The sequence below is a fragment of the Sceloporus occidentalis genome, unplaced genomic scaffold, assembly GCF_023333645.1.
Source record: "Sceloporus occidentalis isolate IW3139 unplaced genomic scaffold, rSceOcc1.0.p SCAF_63, whole genome shotgun sequence".
In the NCBI taxonomy this organism is placed as follows: domain Eukaryota; kingdom Metazoa; phylum Chordata; class Lepidosauria; order Squamata; family Phrynosomatidae; genus Sceloporus; species Sceloporus occidentalis.
In genome coordinates this window covers 4,995,060-5,015,000 of record NW_028317043.1, presented here as the reverse complement: position 1 = coordinate 5,015,000, position 19,941 = coordinate 4,995,060, and the positions used below count along the sequence as shown (strand labels likewise).

Sequence of the window (19,941 nt, the reverse complement as noted above, 5' to 3'; positions counted from 1 at the left end):
TAAAGATACTGGAACTTCTTGATGTTCTACAATTCATATTATATGCAGAACTGGTCCAAGACAACACCAGTAATCCTTGGGACCGTCATGTTGGTAACATAGCAGAAGTATATGACATATGTCATTTTGTTTTGGTTTTTTTTATACAAAAGGAGATTTATCAGCGGTTGCCATCCCACCAAGATGTTCTACGCATTTCCTATTCCAAGCAAGATGCCCATTTTGTATCACGCTCTACTGTTGTTTTGAACATTGTTGACCCCCCCCCTCCCAAAAAAAGAAAGTTAACATTAAGGGGAGCGCAAGACCTAAAAACCATAAGAGGCACACATTCAGATTTCTAGGTTGCTACTAGAATTATGGCCAATATGTACACAAAAAGCAAGAATTCCTCACATACCCAGCAAACACCATTAAAAAACACCTATCTCAAGCATAAATATTGAGGATTCAGTCACGTTATATACGGACATATATTACTTAGCGGACCACTACATCAAAATAACCCAAGTTTGGCGAGCCCTATCTAATTCCTCATCTGCATTGGTGGGACTGCACTGCATTTTCAACCCAAAGACACCCCCTCTCTAAGGTCGGTCAGATCCTCCTGCCACACTGGTGCCCGGAGAAGGATTTCACTTCCCGTACCCACTCTTTGTTTTGTAGCCCCACATTGTCTGCGCATTTCCCGTATCTGAACTAAAGTCATTGTCTTCCTTTTCTTTCACTGTCATTCACTGGCGAGCATTACAATCTCATCTATAGCTATAGAATGTTAATTACGCGTCCCTTTGTTTCATTTCTCTTAATTGCCTCCTAAACCTCTAGAATCATTTTCTTGGCTCAGAATATCAAAAGGCTGAAAACCACACGTTCTTGAGGTATGAAGAATCTCTGAGTGCACGAAATAAATCAGAAACTGACTGGTGAGAACACTATATGAAAACATATGTTTCCACGGGCCCAGCCTATTCACAAGCATTTCCCTTCGCAGATAAATGCTTTCACTTTCACAATCATAAAACGTTGTTACAATACAAGCCAAGAACACGGTCGTACACATAGATGTCCCAGTAACAAGGTTTTATGAATTCAAGTGCTCATGGGGAACAAGCTGACCTATACATAATTTTTTTTCAGTCTCGTTAAATACTGAATTTATGTAATCAAAAAATAAATAAATAAATAAATAAATTTAAAAAAAACAAAAAAAATACTTTAATACGCAATTAACTGTTTTGGACTGGGGAAATCTATGCAGCCAGAGGGAGCATTTTGTGTCAAACGAGTACTTTTTAAATCGCAACTCTTCCCAGTTTATTCCATAACAGACTAGAACCACCTACGAAATTAGTAAGAATTTATTTCAGTAGAAAAATGATTGAAATAGTACACATTTGGCTATTCTTGCAAGCCACAAGGTTTTTAGATTTGTTATTTTGCTGCAGTTTTGTTACCCCATTGGGGTATAGGATTTGTCCACACTTATATATCCATAAGCCTCTGGATGTTTTTGACACATATTAAAGTACATTAGGAACCCTCTCCCCTAGTACATCTTACCTGCCCAGAAATATATACCGTATTTGCTCGATTATAAGACGACCCCCCCAAATCTTAATATTAATTTAGGAAAAAAAGAAAAAGAATATTTTTTGGGGAATATAAGACGACCCTATAGGAAAAAAGTTTTACCAGTAAATGTTAATTCATCTAAACAATTTTTTAAATAAAAGCTATGATTGAGAAAAATATTTTGGTTTTATTTCCTTCTATTTTCCAACCTGCCCCCCAGTTATGCACATCCCCAGAAATGCCTTTTAACCCTCTAAATGCCACTGTGCCCCATGATATGCCTTTTAACCCTATATGCCACTGTGCCCCATGATATGCCTTTTAACCCTATATGCCACTGTTCCCCATGATATGCCTTTTAACCCTATATGCCACTGTTCCCCATGATATGCCTTTTAACCCTATATGCCACTGTGCCTCATGATATGCCTTTTGACCCCCTATGTGCCACTCTGCCTCATACCCCTATATGCCACTCTGGCATTTAGAGGGTTAAAATGCATATTATGGGGAAGAGTGGGAGGTTTAAGGCATTCAGGAGGCAGAGTGGCCTATAGAGGGTTAAAAAGGCATTTCTGGAGGCAGAGTGGCATTAAGGGGGTTAAAAGGCAGCTGCGGCGGATCTGGATCTTAGTCGTCTCATGAGGTCTGATTATAAGACGACCCCGATTATAAGACGAGGGGTATTTTTGAGAGCATTTGCTCTGAAAAAAAACCTCGTCTTATAATCGAGCAAATACGGTATATATTTTTTTAAGTTTCCCCCTTTCATTCAGATTTTTTTTCAAGGGCACGCTTAATTGAAGCCTGTGTTAATGCAGCAGAAGAAAAGGGTCACTAAATTGAAATGCTTTGTCCTCGAAAAAACAACTCCAGGGGTGTTCGAACCTCTGGGGAAAAAAAAATTAAAGCAAAAGATTTTAGATTTTTGCTTTAATTTTAATACTCTGCACACTGTAAACATCAAGATCAAACAGAGAAATGGGGGATGAACAGTTTTAACGAGGGTTAAGGGAAATGCAGAAAGGATTATAAATTCATCATGGAACCAGATTAAACTATATTGGCCAAAAGTGCAAATCAACATGATCTGTCACATCTGCAAATTAACAGTACACAAAAACTATACTAGAAATAATTTAATAAATTACGATAACACAGCAGAACTTAGTGTACCAGAGAGTCTTCCACCCCTCTGCCAATGATCTAGTACATACAGCACAATATATATAAGGCTGTCTTGTACAGCGGGCAATCACTTTCAAGGGATCCATGTATAAGGTGGATATAGAGGCAAAAGCTGATCATTGTTGATCTTATTTGCATGCGCCTACCCAGAATCCCTTGTGGTTGTGGCAGCACCATGAGATTTCAGAGGGGAAAAACAAGCCTTATGGCTTGTCTGGTATCTGTAGATGAGTGTTTAATAATACTTCTACTAATATATATATATATATATATATTTTTTTTTATTATTATTATTTATTTATTTTTAAACGTAAGCCAAGAGTACAGGCTGTGTTATGTTATAACCCATATGACATACACAAAAAAGTGGCATTAAATATTTTATCCAGCCTAACGGTAACAATTTGTAATATTTTATTTTTAATCTAACAATATAGCATATATTAATTAAGTGGGCCAGGTTGTAGATGTATCTGTACACAGAGTTCCGTGGCTTCTGGATTCCATATGGAATCTATTGCAATGCTCTCAATGTTTTGACAGGAACAAAAATGTAAATTTTATAACATGTGAACATAACACATGAACACTTTCAGGATAGACCCATAAATTCTGAACATTTTCTTAAAATAATAATAATTAAAAAAAAAACCTAAACAAAATCTGGAAAAAAGAAGTAAAATTTAAAAATCGGGTGTTCTAGGAGCTACTCCATTAACAAGTAATATAAAGCACTTTTATAAGGGACACGTGCCAACACGTGAAAATTGCTGCCCAGGATCAATGATTTGCAGGCATGAAGGTGGCTTCACGATGTACGACAAAAGAACTACTAGATATTTATGGAAGTAATGAACAGATCCTTGGCATTGCAGAATATTCTCTTCGGCCAGTTACTTGGAAGAGGGACGAATTGTTCTAACTTGGTATAAAGTGTGTGATAGTAATCGAACACGGCAGATCTTTTAATTCATTACACAGGGTTAAGGAGATGAGAAAGGAGACGCGTCTTTACATGCACGCGTAACGTATGGATTCTTATAGCTTCATTATGTGGCGCTTATATCCATGTGGCAGATGCTGCTATACACATGGGGAAAGCAAATTTTATGCCTGATGATTTTCATTTATTCATGTCAGCTGTAAAACATAAAAAAATTTAAAAAAATCTAGTGACATGTGAAACACACACACACATATATATATATATACACACACACACACACACACGCACATCTTGTGTTAACCAGCCTCACATACAAGCACAACAAGGGAGCTTTTCTTACTACATAGTTTATAACATACCACTATGATTAAAAATAGCTGATACAACTGAACGAGAAAAAAAATATATTTTTGCTCTAAAAATATTTTAAAGAAAAAGCAAATTGTGTATTATCCTCCCCATTTCCATTAAAGAAAAAATATTTTTTAAGTGTCAGAGCAGCAACGTGAAGAACGGGACTAAATAGTTTTTTTTCTCCGAAAAGCACGTCCAATTAACTCACAGGGTACGTCACTTTTTGTTAGACATATGCCGGGGGAAAAAATAAAACAGCCGCTGCTTCTGTACAGGTGTCACCCATTGTCTCATTCATTAGAATGGTGTAACCTGGACTGGAGTTCACATCTAGTCGCAGAAGGGGCAACAGTGGGGAAATATCCCACATGTTACTGTATCACATGGAAAGTGTGAGTGACAGATTCTTTTTTTCATGTTCTGTCTTTGAAGGACAGCGAGTTCTGAAACGGCCCCTGATTGTCATTAGGTTTTACAGAAGCAGCATTCTGGACAATGAGAATTCAGGTGTGTTTCCAGCGCACAAAGGTGAAGAATAAAAACAATTCTCTGCTCATCTACCTTTTATTCTGCAGTCAGGTGTGTGAATCCTACATTTGATGTTATTATTATTATTCCATTCTGGAGGAAGGGAAACAGTCAAAAAAAAATAATTCTGAAATTCTTGATAAAACATGATGCGGGATGTTCATAGGTTTGGGGTAATGGATGTTGGGGTGAAGTATATACAACAATGGACACACCACGAAAAGTTATTAAAAACATAATAATGATTCCTAATCTTGGAACCTTAAAAATACCAGTTTATTCTATTTCAGGAATTTTTAATTCATTGATTCAATAAGGCTCTATACACACCAAAAAGACAAAAAAAACCTACTCACTGCAGAGACTGTAGAACACAAGACTACTATAGAACTTTCAGATTAGATTTTGTTTTACAGCTTTAAATTTCCATAAAATATAATTTGTGCTATCACCTTTATGTCACACATATGGATAAAGAAATATAAGAAACATAAGACCTAGTTCCTGGTGGCTGGTAGGCGTATTACCAGCACACAGCGGATGAATAATAGTAATAAAATATGAAAGGAAAAAAAAAAAGATAAAATAAATCCACACCAAATAGGATGGCAGAAAGAATTAGATCAAATGGAATATGAGTAGTCAACATGGTTTGTGATTTCTTTTTTGGTCGCCCTTGAAGGTAACCAAGGTTTGGAAGTGCTGAAGCTCCATCTAGAGGCTCGGATTTTAATATGACCACAGAATGAAAAGCTAAGGCAATTTAACAGAATAGTGAATAACTGGGTGGCCACAAAGGATTGTGGTGACTCCAACACAAGTGGGTTCACAACAATAAAATTATATATTATGTATATATATATATATAATTTTACACACACACACACACACAATCAGGCATGGAATTAATTATGTGCTTTAATTTGTCCTTAATTAGCTTGCTTTTCATGCATTTACAAGCATGTTTTATCCAAATCTTGTGCTACCTATATATTTAATTAGTTTCATCACATTTTGAATGTATGCACTGTAAAAAAGCGCTGCATAAACAGTTGGCACTGTAAAGATAATAATAATAATAATAGTAATCCATATTTCATGGCAATGCGGTGTGGTATAGGGAGAAATAGTGCAAGATAGGATCCTTCTAGAGTGCCTCACGCACCATGACCTCTAAGAAAGCCCCAGGGCTGCTAGTTATCTTGACCACAGCAGCTGATGAACACAAGGCAAAATCAGCTCCTCCATGCGGTATTCTGCACAATACTATTACAATGAGGTTATCGACTGGCCAAATGTGAAAAGCACACAAAACAATTTCAATAGGTTTTTTGTTTGTTTGTGTTTTTTTAGGATTATGAATTAAAGAAGCAGATGATGATGAAGAAATCTTTACACGAAATAAAGAATAAAAATAGCTGGGATTCAGCAGATGATAGGTGTAAAAAATGACAAGGAGATCCATAAAGTAATTACAAAAGCCAATCCAGTGAGGATGCTGAAGACGGAGGGCGCATTAGCTTTGATGGATGCTGTCTGCGGTAATTTATCAGAAATGGTTCTCAAGTGTTGAAAGTACAAGAACGATGCGCTCATTCACAGCACAAAGAATGCCCCTTTTACCAATTGAAAAAAAACGCACCGACTCGCGTATAATGCACAATGCTTGTTGCTGTGCTTTAATTTATCAATCTGTTAAACATCACGATGTGTCAACAAGCCTGCGACTTCTGTACACCGTCTGCTAGGCTCCCATCTGCTTACACTCCAGGCAAAGGTAGAATTCAATTTATTTCTTATAAAGATTTTTTTTATTATACTGCCCCTTCTAAGTCTCTGCTCTTATCTCCAAATACTCTCCTAACTGCTCTCTTTGCTCTTCCCAGAATTTGCATTTCTCTTCTAGCGTTACTGCTTCCCACCTGCGTATCTGTATTGCAGACTTTACCCGTGTTGCACCTATTCTTTTGATTTGCTCACCCCGCTCCGATAGACTGTTCCCTACTTTAGCCGCTCACTAAAACCCCACCTATTCAGAGAAGCTTTACAACCATCCCTCTTTTTTTACTTTACCGAGAGGGTGGTAGGTAAGTGGAATAGGCTCATAGCAAAAACGCTAGAGGCGAATAAAAGTAAGGGAGTTTTAACAGGCACGGGACAGGCATTAAGTTATCCTGAATCTAAGACGAGAACATGGACTGATTAAGGAAAATAGACAGAATGGCTGTTATCTGCTGTAACATAGTAACATAGTTCATAAGGTTGAAAAAAGACCAAAGTCCATCAAGTTCAACCTATATACATATTGTGTCCCTACTGTGTTGATCCAGAGGAAGGCAAAAAACCCTTATGAAGCAGATGCCAATTGCCCCATACCAGGGGGAAAATTCCTTCCCGACTCCAAATATGGCAATCAGAATAAATCCCTGGATCAACGTTCTGTCCCTATTAATCTAATATCCATAACTTGTAATATTATTGCTTTCAAGAAACACGTCCAGGCTCCTTTTGAACTCTTTTATTGAGTTTACCATCACCACTTCCTCTGGCAGAGAGTTCCATAATCTCACCGCTCTTACTGTAAAGAACCCCCGTCTGTGCTGGTGTAGAAACCTTCTTTCCTCCAGCCGTAGAGGATGTCCCCTTGTTATAGATACAGTCCTGGGTATAAATAGGTCCTGGGAGTGATCTCTGTACTGCCCCCTTATATATTTATACATAGTTATTAAGTCCCCCCCTAAGCCGTCTTTTTTTCCCAAACTAAATAACCCCAATTCTGATAATCTTTCTGGGTACTGTAGTCCTCCCATTCCCCTTATTACTCTGGTTGCCCGTCTTTGAACCCTCTCCAGCTCCACTATATCTTTCTTGTACACTGGTGCCCAGTACTGTACACAGTATTCCATGTGTGGTCTGACTAGTGACTTGTACAGGGGTAGAATTATTTCCTTGTCGTGGGCATCTATGCCCCTTTTGATGCACCCCATGATTTTATTTGCCTTAGCAGCAGCTGCCTGACACTGGTCGCTACAGGTAAATTTACTGTTAACTAAAACTCCTAAGTCCTTTTCCATGTCAGTCATCCCCAGTGTTTTCCCATTTAATACATATTCCCAGCCTGGATTTTTCTTCCCCATGTGCATAACCTTACATTTATCTGTGTTGAACCTCATCTGCCACATCCCAGCCCAAGCCTCCAACCTATGCAGATCCATTTGTAATCGTGCGCTGTCCTCTATTGTGTTAACCACGTTACAGAGCTTAGTATCGTCTGCAAAGATTGATACTTTACTATGCAATCCCTCTACAAGGTCATTAATAAATATATTAAAAAGAATAGGACCCAAAACTGACCCCTGTGGTACCCCACTAGCAACAGTCACCCACTCAGAGTATGTACCATTAATAACCACCCTCTGTTTCCTATCACTGAGCCAGTTACTTACCCACATACACACATTCTCCCCCAGCCCAAGCATTCTCATTTTATGTACGAGCCTTTTATGTGGCACCGTATCAAATGCTTTGGAAAAATCCTTGTGTTCTCCTAACACCCCCTCTGCATCCTGAGGAACCCATCCGTCCTCCCTACCCTCTAGATTACCACTGATTTCTCCATATCACCCTCGCCCAAGCAGCTCCTCTCCTTCTGTCTCATTCTCATTCAACCTTCTAATAGACTGTAAGCTTGCAAGAGCACAACTCTCTCCTCCTTGTAGCAGTATGTCTTAAAATGTATTAACATTACTGTCAAATCGTATAGACAGTTTGAACGTTATCCTTACTTTTCACTGTTGCCTTATTGTAACAGCACTACGGAACCTGCTGGCGCTCTAGGATGTAATGTATAATATATATATATATATATATATATATATATACACACACACACACAAGTAGTCATCTCTCGCTTCTTGCCAATTTATGGGGATTTCTGTGAATAGCCATACCATCAGGTATCGTACGCCATCAATGCATTTTTTTTCTTTTGGGAATTATTCAAGAGATTGTCAGCCTGTCTCAAACGCTGGGGTACCAACGCATGGAAAAGTGAGGAGCCAGGGCCCAAAACAGGGTGTTTCTCACTGAAACACAATGCAATGTTACAAGGAAATGCAAGAAGGGTAAATTTTTAATTCGATGACAATTTTGTATAAACTAGACAACATAACCTCCTTCAAAGTAGTTGCTCAAAAAGTATTTAGAAAAGAGGAAAGTCATTGCATATAGAATGTCAGAGGATATTAGGCATTTAAGGAAATTACGGGTTGGTCTGCTAAATTAGCCATTTAACGTAGATTTTTTTTTAAAAAAAATAAAAAATAAAAATGTGATTTACAAGAGGGGGAAAAAAAACATTTGAGACAGAGAAAGGAGATCATCCACTGGCGGATATAGAAATAGAATTTTTTCCCCCCTCTGTATCTCATGAATACGGCCAGTTTTTTATTGGTTTTACAGCTTTAATTTTTTGGGCATGCAGCCAAAAACCCCTGTAAATCACGTTAATAACCAGCATGGACACTTTGACTACAGCTTTTAAATTACTCATCTCCTGGGATATCAATAACCTGGATTAAGTGCATGCCAAAAGTGAGCACCAGAGCAGGGTGGAGGGGGGGGGGATTAAGATTTTCAACCTTTTTCATGAAAACTTTAAGTCTCATTTATCTGCATGACAAAATCTAAATATTTATAAAATTTCTCAATGACCCAGCCTAATTTACATATGAAAAATTTATTTTTCCTATACTTAAAAAAAAAAATAAAAAAAAATAGCTTTTGTGAAACAATGGTTATTTTTAAGAGGCCCTCTGATTTTTCATTTTTTTTTAATAGAAAACATCACATACACTCTAATTTCTCCTAAGCAGGCCTGATGGCGAACAATAAAAATGGATAATAAGTGCACCTCATCCTCTAAATAAAATCAAATAGACTTATGTATAAAATTGTATAGATTGAAATGTATTGTTTTTGGTAACACATTAAAATGCTGCTTGCTTGTATATTAAAAACCCTTTCACAACAACCTCACAATTCTGTACAGATGTATTGATGGAGCATGGTTTTGTTTTGTTTTTTATAAACCCTGAAGCTCAGTGGTTTTTATTTTTGTTTTTACAATATGTTTGTTAAATAATTCCTCGCTTTTATATGTGATAAACCCACATAAATTATACAGTGCTTTGTTCAGGAAAAGTAAAAAAAAACTATACTAAAAATACGGGGGAAATGATTTTTATTTAAAATTTTGCCTACAATTTCTTCTACACTTTAGTGCTGTTGCCCACAATCAGTTGACAGCAGCCAAAGATCTGAAATGTCTCTGCAACAAAGTCAGGACGTACTGGTAAGTCCTAAGGGGAGTGAACGGGTTAATCATCTGACGTGCTATGAAGTGTATTCACTAATCGTGGAGTTTCTGGGATAGTTTGCAATTTTACATCCATGACCACAATTTATTTCCTATAGGGCGAACCACAGACCCTGCATAAAGCAGTTGAATCAGTGAGAATTTTCACTCTCATTATTATTATTAATGTAAGTGCTGTACAAAAGTAGTGCATCAATAGACTTGTGTACAGACTGAAGAGTGAGACGGTATGGCAGGAGACACCAGGACTAAAAACAGTGAAGCGGTAGATGGGTGGAGGGGGTATTAATCTGTCCGTTGGTAGTTGACATCAAGACATAAGATCTGAGCAGAACTGTGAATATAAAGCAAGTAGTAGTTGAATATGTTATTAGGAATAATAGTGCTCACATCACTATACTATTCAATTGTTCATTTGTTTCTTTTATATAAAATAGGCAATTATTATTTACAATTTATCACTATAGATCCGCTGAACCCTCTCAGTTTTAACCCCTTAATGACAATTGCCGGTTCTGGCACGGCACGGAAAAACAAGTCGTTTACGACAAATGACGTGCCAGGACTGGCATGTCTTTAAAAGGGTGCAGAAAGCGAACGTAGCAAACGGCATTGCTGTAATGCCTCGACCTTGAGGCATTCAGCAACACCACGATCGGCACCAGGGGCCATGTCTGGCCCCTCCCCGGGGCGTCAACATCCGCCATACATTGTAAAAAATATATATATATATATATATATAAAAAATATATTTTTGTGAGCAAGTCCTAAAATTACTTTTAAATGTATGATTTGATGGGGTAAATTGAATTGGCCAGGTTCAACAATGTCCCAATTAACACGGGGGGAAGGATGGCCACACATCTAACTTCCAATTAGAAAAATGCACACGTACCAAATGTGGCCTTTTAGTTCCCCCAAAAAATGACAAACCCATGCATGTGGGGTATCACTGTACTCAGGAGATGTTGCTGAACACATATTGGGGTGTCATGTGACGGCATATACCAGGAGCTGTAAATTCATACATAACATAGGTGTGTGGGGGAAAAATACACACAAAAGAATACTACTGCAAACTTTGAAAAAATTCTGGTGGTAAAATGTGAGCATGCAAAGAGTTAAAATACCAGCATTTAAAATACCCTGGGGTGTCTAGTTTTCAAAAATATATGGCTTTATTGGGCATACTGAAATGGCCCGGCTCAAAGATGTACCAAATAGGGCATGGGCAGTGGATCCCCAAATGCCAAAGTTCAACATTGAAAAATGTGCATGCCCCAAATGTGGCCCTTTTGCCCCCAAACAGCCAGGCAAAATCATTCATGTGAGGTATCGCTGTACTCAGGAGATGTTGCTGAACACATATTGGGGTGTTTTATGATAGTGACATATACCAGAACCTGTTTATTCATACCTAAAGTAAAATGTGTGAAAAAACAAATGCAAAAAAAATTACTACCATAAAGTTTGACAAAGGCTGATGGTAGAATTAGTGCTTGGAAAGGGTTCAAATACCAGCATTTGGAATACCCTGGGCTGTCTAGTTTTCAAAAATATATAATTTGATGGGGTAAATTGCATTGGCCGGGTTCAAAGATACCCGAAATGGCACATGGGGGGAAGAATTACCAGATTTGGAAAAAATGGCTTCGAAATAGCAAAACGCTACCCGTACTTATTGCCCCATAATGTGTAGAAAAAAGCAAAAAAACATAAAAACATTGGGTATTTCTAAACTCAGGACAAATAGTAGAATCTATTTAGCAGGTTTTTTCATTACCTTTTATAGATGAGTAAAAGATTTTTCAACTAAAAGTTAGCAACAGTCATTTTTTCTACATTTTTCATCATATTTTATACTTTTTTTAATAGTAAATAATATGATACAATCAAAACAATGTCATCTCAAGAAAGCCCTTGTCCTCAAAAAAACAATATATAACTTGTGTGGGTTCAGTAAACAGGAAAGAAGAAAATTACAGCTAAACACGAGCAGCACAGAAATGTTAAAACGGCCATTGTCACGAAGGATACAAAAAAGTAAAATCAGCCTTTGTCACGAAGGGGTTAAAGGGTATAAAATTATTTTCAGTAAATTATTTTTCAGTAAATTTATTTTGAGGATGTGTCCCATTTAGGACTTGAATGATTAAACTGCTACCTAGAAACCGAAAGATAGAATAGTAAAGTAATGACATGATATTGTATATTATGTAAAGATACTGGTGATTAAGGTTATAGCCCAGTGGTAGACAAAGTTGGTTTGGCTCTAGCAGCCGGCAAATAAAATGTAGACGCCTTTTTAGTTGAATAAATCACGAAATGGTGTAATATGTAATGTGTTGTTTATCTGAGGTTGTATTCACCTAATGTTTAGACCTGCTAAGGAACAGATGATTGCTGTTATGTAACTAACACTACAGTACAATACACACGTTGACTCTAGCACTATAAACACAGTATACAATATAGTCACACACACACACACACTGACTAGCACTACACACACACATAGTAACAGTATAGCGCATGCGTCCACACACGCTAACGCTCTCTTACTTCCTCGGGCCTGTCTGCACTGCATGCAAGCTGTCCGCTGCTGCTGCTGCATCCCTGGGTCATGTAATGCAAGCACCTCAGGGCCCCCCTATAGCAAAGCAGGGGGGGGGGTCAGCGACTGGACTTGATACACCAGTACCAGGCATACATCCCAGGCGCCAGGAGGTTATTTCTGGTTACCATGGCAACCAGATGCCTGGGATTTGTCAAAGAGTACATTTTAAAAAAAAAATTGATAAAACTGGAGAATCAACACTGCTTGGCGTAGCCATTGTAGAGATGAAATGGAGCTCATTTTACATTTAGGCCAATTGTCCTTTAGTATGAAGAAATTGATTCAATATTTTTCATAAAGGTATGTTAGCGATTTAATTTAAAGGGACAGTCCAGCCATCATACACAGTTTAACTATATAATTATCATGCTGCTCCCCAAGTTGCAAAAGCTTGGTGAGGGGCTCCACAGAATCCAATATGCATTCCCCCCTACATCAAGCAGCCAATCAGTGGCCGGTATTTTTAGACCACAGAGGAAGACAGGAGCTGCAGATTTGCCTTTAGTCCTTAATTTTGTTTTTCTTTTTTTAAGCAATCCATATTAAAAGTACTTCAATATGCTTTTTTTTTTTTTTTTTTTTGAGAGGCTGTCTGGGACATGAATGAATCGCACAACCCTAACCATTAAACGGCAGGTAGAACAGCAATAAAAATGGTCAGAAAAGTTTAATTGATGCTTGCGGTGTTAAATAATAAGCAAGCACTGTTCTTTCATTGCTATTACTAGGCCACATGCGTTTCACCTCGGCTATTAACGCATTTAGAATGTGAACTCTAGAGCCATTAACCCCGGAATGTGCTTACACACTGGAAGTCCAATATGGCTTTAAGGGTACCCAGACAAAATAACGTTGTCATTAATAACTTGAACAAAGGCTCAGATGTATTACGCAAAATAAATTTGACATACAAATGTAAATGTTTTAATTCTAAAAGCATACGGGATACATCAATCGGCTAACATCCATTTTTCCGTGTTACCCTATTACGCCACTTGTTAACATGGCTTGAGTAAACAGAGGGGTCAGCGCTTACATATGTATGCACATTATGGACCCTAACAGCTTTTCAATTTGGATGTTTTAACAAAAACCGGTGTCAGGATGCTTGATGAAAACAACCTTCTGCCCTCCATTTAAAATCAATTTTCCAGGTGCATCTGGCCTCTGCATTGTAAGCTTTAGCACTCTTTGCCTAATGTATTGCTTTGTCTTATTTTGTTATACATATCCCTAGAGAGTTTATCTGCTTTGACTCCAGATGTATCGGGTACAAGAATGAGCTGGACCACATACATGATGGCCACTTTCACTATTTCAGTATCAATGTTTGAAACAGATACATACACCATGTTGTACATTATACCTTTTTGTATACTTTATGTTCAAAACTTTATGATCACCACGGTGATGTTGTCTGTTACTCCGTGAATATGTGTTTGCATCAATAACAATGGAAACCAGGGTTCTCTGGTCCTGTTTACTTCTGGGTAATGGCAGGTGTTGTGGGGGGGGGGGGGGTTACAGTTTGTCACATGGTAAGAATGTATCTGTTTATTGTATGTTTTGTGACTATGTTGGTTCTCTTGATAAAATTTTGCTTTAAAAGACTTGACATGAACTCCCTCTTCTACATGTGAGTAATTATATACCGTATTGGCTCGGATATAGGCCGCCCCCGTATATAGGCCACACCCTAAAAGTTTGGTGCTTTTTAAAAAAAAGCACCAAAAAAACATGCTGCCACTCTGCCCCCCCCCGAGATATGCTGCCACTGTCCTCCCTCCCCGAGATATGCTACCACTGTCCTCCTCCCCCCCCGATATGCTGCCACTGTCCTCCCCCCCCGAGATATGCTGCCACTGTCCTCCTCCCCCCCCGATATGCTGCCACTGTCCTCCCCCCCCCGAGATATGCTGCCACTGTCTGTCCCCCCCCCCGAGATATGCTGCCACTGTCCTCCTCCCACCCCCCCTGGATGTGCCGGCACCGGAAGTTGTATACGCGTATTGCGTAGATGTCCCCCGCCAGCCCTGCAAGACACCCGGGAGTCTGCTCCGGTAAGTCGGGGGGGGGGGGGGCAGAGGTAAAACGTGCTGGCGGGGGAGGTTGTCTGAGCGTATCGGGGAGTAGGATGCAGGTCCCCTGCACCGCTGCAGGGGATCTGTATCCTAACCCCGCTGCCTGCCCGATGCCCGGGACATGCAGACCCCGAATATAGGCCGCACCCCACCCTTTAAAGACTTAAAGTGGGGGGAAAAAGTGCGGCCTATATTCGAGCCAATACGGTATATATATATATATATATATATATATTAACCCTCCCCCACTCTCTTACCTTAACTGCAGGGGCCCTATTGCTTCAGTCTGTGGGAACAACTTCTTTTGCCCCGCCCCCAGGGGAAAGAAGGAACGGAGCAGAGTCACGTGACGTGCATTCACGTGACTCCGCTGGGTTCCTGCTTCTCCTGGCCAGTACAAGAGACGTTGCTCACATAGAGCAACGCAGCCTGGCCCCTGCGGACAATTATTTATTTTGGCATTTTGCCGATAATGCCCTTTTCGGCCGATATATTTCAGCCACCGATATATAGTGCATCCCTAATATATATATATATATATATATATATATATATATATTATGTGGTAAAGTGGATGGGATATATATCTCACCTGGTTTCCTCAGCCAGGCACGGTAGCAAACCCAGGTGCCCTCAGGTGAGGCTTCCTATGCTCATTACTGGGGAGGAAGCCTTAAAAGAGAGGGCTGTTGGGTTTGCAAAGGTTTGAAACCTGTGTGAATACTGTCATTGCCGCCCCATGTGTGAGCTGTCCCTACAAAATATATTATATATATATATATATATATATATATATATATATATATATATACACACACACACATATACACTCACACACACGATAAGGAACTCAACTTAATTCATAACCACACCACCAATTAAATGAAACCTTGTTTGTTTAACAATGTTTAACCTGATGAAGGTTACAGATACAGAATCTGTTTCTACACTGTAGTTTAATTTGCGGAAGAACATTTGGAACATCTGCCTTCCGGACAGAAGGCTTTCAGGTGGTAATAAAAATGAAATGAATATTCTAGTTCTAACTAAATTCATACGTACATTAATAAGTTATGAAGGATGAATTACCAACAGCAAGACGGGACAGATCCCTGAGTGTGAAACCAGGCAGAACAATTTAGGACCCAACTACCAGTGTTGAACTAGAAGAACCAGAAGTAGTGGTGATAAAATTTGCCATTTATAAAGTGGTCCAATCAAGCAAAACCATGAATAGATTCAATAAAATCGGCGTATACATTTTCAACAGAACCAGATATACTAAATTTCACAAAAAAATGTGCACCATGGAAGTTCCCTAATTCTTGACATTTAAATGTATTTCTGACAGTAATACAGCCTAAAGACCCACCACCACCACCTCTATGTATGTAGCTTTTTTTGGCAGAGGTTTAATTGGAAAGCCACCATAACCAACAGTTTCCTTTTGGCGATTTCTTTGAATGCTTCGGCATATTGTATTTGGTGGTTCTACTTTCTTAACTATTTTTTCTTAACAAGAAAATACAACTTATATATTACATATATATTCTATAAATGAATAATCCATATGTCAGGCCAGGTATTGATAATGATGACGAATCCATATGCCACATATGAGCGTCGAGACAGCTTCACTGAGGTCTAATCTTTAGATGAAAGACCTTATTGTGTAGGTAGAGCCTTAACGCTTAGCTGAGAAAGCGGATAACCACGAGAGGATGGGACAGTTGTTATTTTAAAAGGAAAGCCCCTACCTGACAAAATTTTGATGGGAAATTTAATTCAAGAAAAGAAGTCTAACAACTCACAATGTCATAATCTGAAAACGGTTACCAAAACCGCTCTCTTCAGTAGCACATGAAACATGTTAGTTTAAATGAAGGGGTTAACCGTATGAGTTTACTGGGTTAAACTTTATTCATGAAACTTTTTTTCACACCAGAATATAAAGCAGATCTTCATACATACCTACAGACTATACGTCTACACGACAAGCAGATAATTAGCCTCACTACAAACCGAAAATCAAATGAATGAGGGTGATATTGAATATGCGACGGCGTATAAGTTTCAGAATTATCCAGACTGGAGGGTGAATGAAAGTTGCGATCGCACCGCTGTGTGTTAACGTGCTATATTTTATTACGATTAATAAGTGTCAGCGCAGCGCTCCATACTGTCACATGTCCCCGTGCTCTTTTAAGCTCATTGCCTGTTACCCTGAGGAGGCTTGGGGCTATTACACAATGACAGCAAGGGTATCTCTGAATGTACCGATCACTGCAACCAAACTGACATTCTGCACTGACAGGACCCCGCTGATCCCCTGCCACCGATCAGTCACATCCTTCCGACAATGTGGCACAGGAGGACTGATTAGGATCTGTCAAGAGTGTCACAGAACACATCCCTTCACAAGCAATGGGCCATATTTATAAAGAGCAACTCTGGTGCTAGGATACATACTGAGCACTTACCAGGCACATTCTATTGGTTTCCATGGTGATTGCTCCATATGCAGAACTTTGCCACATGTGCACAGAATTGCTCTTTTTTAAGATGCTCCAATGTGACAATAGCCATAGATTAACCATTTTAAAGTTGCAAAGTGGACACAAATCCACACAGAAATCCGGCCCACCGCAGACATCCCCAGGGACTGTGTTCTCCACACTTACCTGCTCCACACCCAGGAACTGGTAGAAGTTTTGCTGGATCTCCTCCACCAGGTCAAAGAGCTCCAGATCCCCGCTGTCCCAGGCCGTGACGGTAGGCAGCTGCCAGGGGCACAGTAGCAGCGCAGACAGAAGGAGCCGTGCCACGGACAGCCACATCCTGGAGCACAGAGGCCTCACCGCCAGGATCTCCACCTCCTTCTGTGAGCAGACGTGGCTGCCAGGCCCTGAGAACACCGCATACGAGTTCGGCAGCCGGAGCCACAACGTGGGAGGCGGGCCCTGGGACGTCACGTCTCCTAGGCAACGATTCAGAATCGTCCAGGGCCTACAAGGCCAAAAAGCGTTACAGTGCAACCCGCAGCTGCCCAATATATCCGACCGAGCGCTCGCACTGTCCCTGCAGGTCATTCCATGAATCGCACCACGCTGCCGGGAGCAGTAACGCTCCAAAAAGATGTGATTGCGCTACAGCTACCATTCAGTCAACCATTGGCGGGGAAAGGGATTGCTATGAATCATGGGAATTGTAGTTCATCAGCATCTGGCCCCGGCGGCGTACCCTGAAGTGTTGACTCGTCTATTCCCGGCATTGCAGTTAACATCCTTAGGCTACAGCGCTAGATTATTAAAGTATGACGTATCATGCAGTGTGCGCATTTAGTTCAGCGGATTTACACAGATGAACCTAAGAAGCAGCCCTGCTGAATTTCAATATCCCGCCGTTTTGCCCATTAAAAGCATATATGGTTTCTTCTTTAAGGTTGTGACGTTTAAAGTAAATGTGGGCAGAGTTATTCCTTGTAAAGCCCTGCAGTAATTATAATTATGAGATAACTGCCAACTGTCCACATTTAGGAGGGGCAGTCTCTTTCTGGAGCCAGTGTATATACTCACCAACAGGGAAGATGTCAGGAGAGTTTGAGGTAAAATTGTGTCTCCGCTCCTTGAATTCGCTGTGCATCATGGTGGGCCAACCCTGTATATCGTAATGTAAATAAGCAGAGTTCTTCTGACTTTTGAATAAACTGCAATCTCTGAGTTTAGATCACAATGTTGTTGAATGGATTAGGCAGCGGCTGAGCGACAGAAAACAGAGGGTTGTAGTGAATGGCGTATATTCAGAACAAGGTCTGGTTACCGGTGGGATACCTCAGGGATCTGTACTTGGACCCATTCTCTTTAATATTTTTATTTTTTTAGGGATATTGCAGATGGTCTTGATGGAAAGGTATGTCTATTTGCTGACAACACAAAGATTTGCAACAGGGTTGACGTTCCTGGAGGGAGAAGCCAAATGGCAAATGATTTAGGTAAACTGGAAAAATGGTCAGAGGTGTGGCAACTGGCATTTAATGCGGATAAATACAAAGTAATGCATCTAGGGCAGAGTATAGAATGTTTGATACTGTCCTAACCTCAACGTGAGAGGAAGGGGATTTAGGGGTAATTATATCTGAGGATTTAAAGCTAGGCAGACAATGCAGTAGAGCAGCAGGTAATGCTAGCAGAATGCTTGGTTGTATAGCGAGAGATATTAGCAGTAGATAGAGGGAAGAGCTCATGCCGTTGTACAGAGCACTGATGAGACCTCACCTGGAGTGTTGTGTACATTACTGGAGACCAGGGGTGTAAGTAGAAACCACAGGGCCCTGGTGTGAAAATTGCCCCCAGGCTCCCCAAACAGCTAGCATGTGCCATGATTGCCCCCAGATAACTTGTCTGTGCTTTATTTGCCCCTTTCCCCCTCTTCCAACATATACTCTGGCGCACATATGTAAACACACATACTCACTAACACATACCATATTGGCTCGAATATAGGCCGCACTTTTTTAGCCCACTTTAAGTTTTTAAAGTTGGGGTGCGGCCTATATTCGGGGTCTAGCGCCCGACGCCCGGGACATGCAGTCCCGGGCGCTGGGCAGGCAGCGGGGTTTGGATACAGATCCCCCGCAGCGGTGCAGGGGACCTGCATCCTAATCCCCGATATGCTCACGGGGGGGGGGTGCCGGCACGGGAGGTTGTCTAAGTGCATCGTGCGGACCGTCCGGCACCGGAAGTTGTATACGCGTATTGCGTAGATGTCCCCCGCCGGCCCCGCAAGACACCCGGGAGTCTGCTCCGGTAAGTGAGGAGGACAGTGGAAGCATATCTCGGGCAGGGAGGAGGACAGTGGTAGCATATCTCGGGCAGGGAGGACAGTGCCAGCATATCTCGGGGAGGGAGGACAGAGTGGCAGCATGTTTTTTTGGTGTTTTTTTTAAAGAAAAAAACTTTTTCTTTAAAAAAGCACCAAACTTTTAGGGTGCGGCCTATATACGGGGGCGGCCTATATCCGAGCCAATACGGTACATTCATTCTAATACACACTCCATCTCCCCCCCACTTACACATACATATCATCATACACAAACACCTACACATCCGTGCTCACACACACAATTACACATCCATTCTCACACACACACAATTGCACATCCATTCTCACACACAATTGCACATCTATGCTTACACACTCACACATACAATTACACATCCATGCTCACTCACACACACAATTACACATCCATGCTCGCTCACTCACACACTCAATT

General features: G+C 40.3%; 1 protein-coding gene across 1 annotated transcript in view; it reads right to left on the bottom strand.

The window, feature by feature from the left end:
• Positions 1-17,503, bottom strand: part of LOC149287223 (dnaJ homolog subfamily C member 1-like) — a 60,886-nt gene extending 43,383 nt beyond the window's left edge. Inside the window, exon 1 of the mRNA XM_089493199.1 lies at positions 17,348-17,503. Coding sequence (XP_089349325.1) covers positions 17,348-17,503 — 156 coding nt within the window. The remainder of the gene's footprint in view (positions 1-17,347) is intronic.
• Between the last annotated feature and the right edge of the window lie 2,438 nt (positions 17,504-19,941).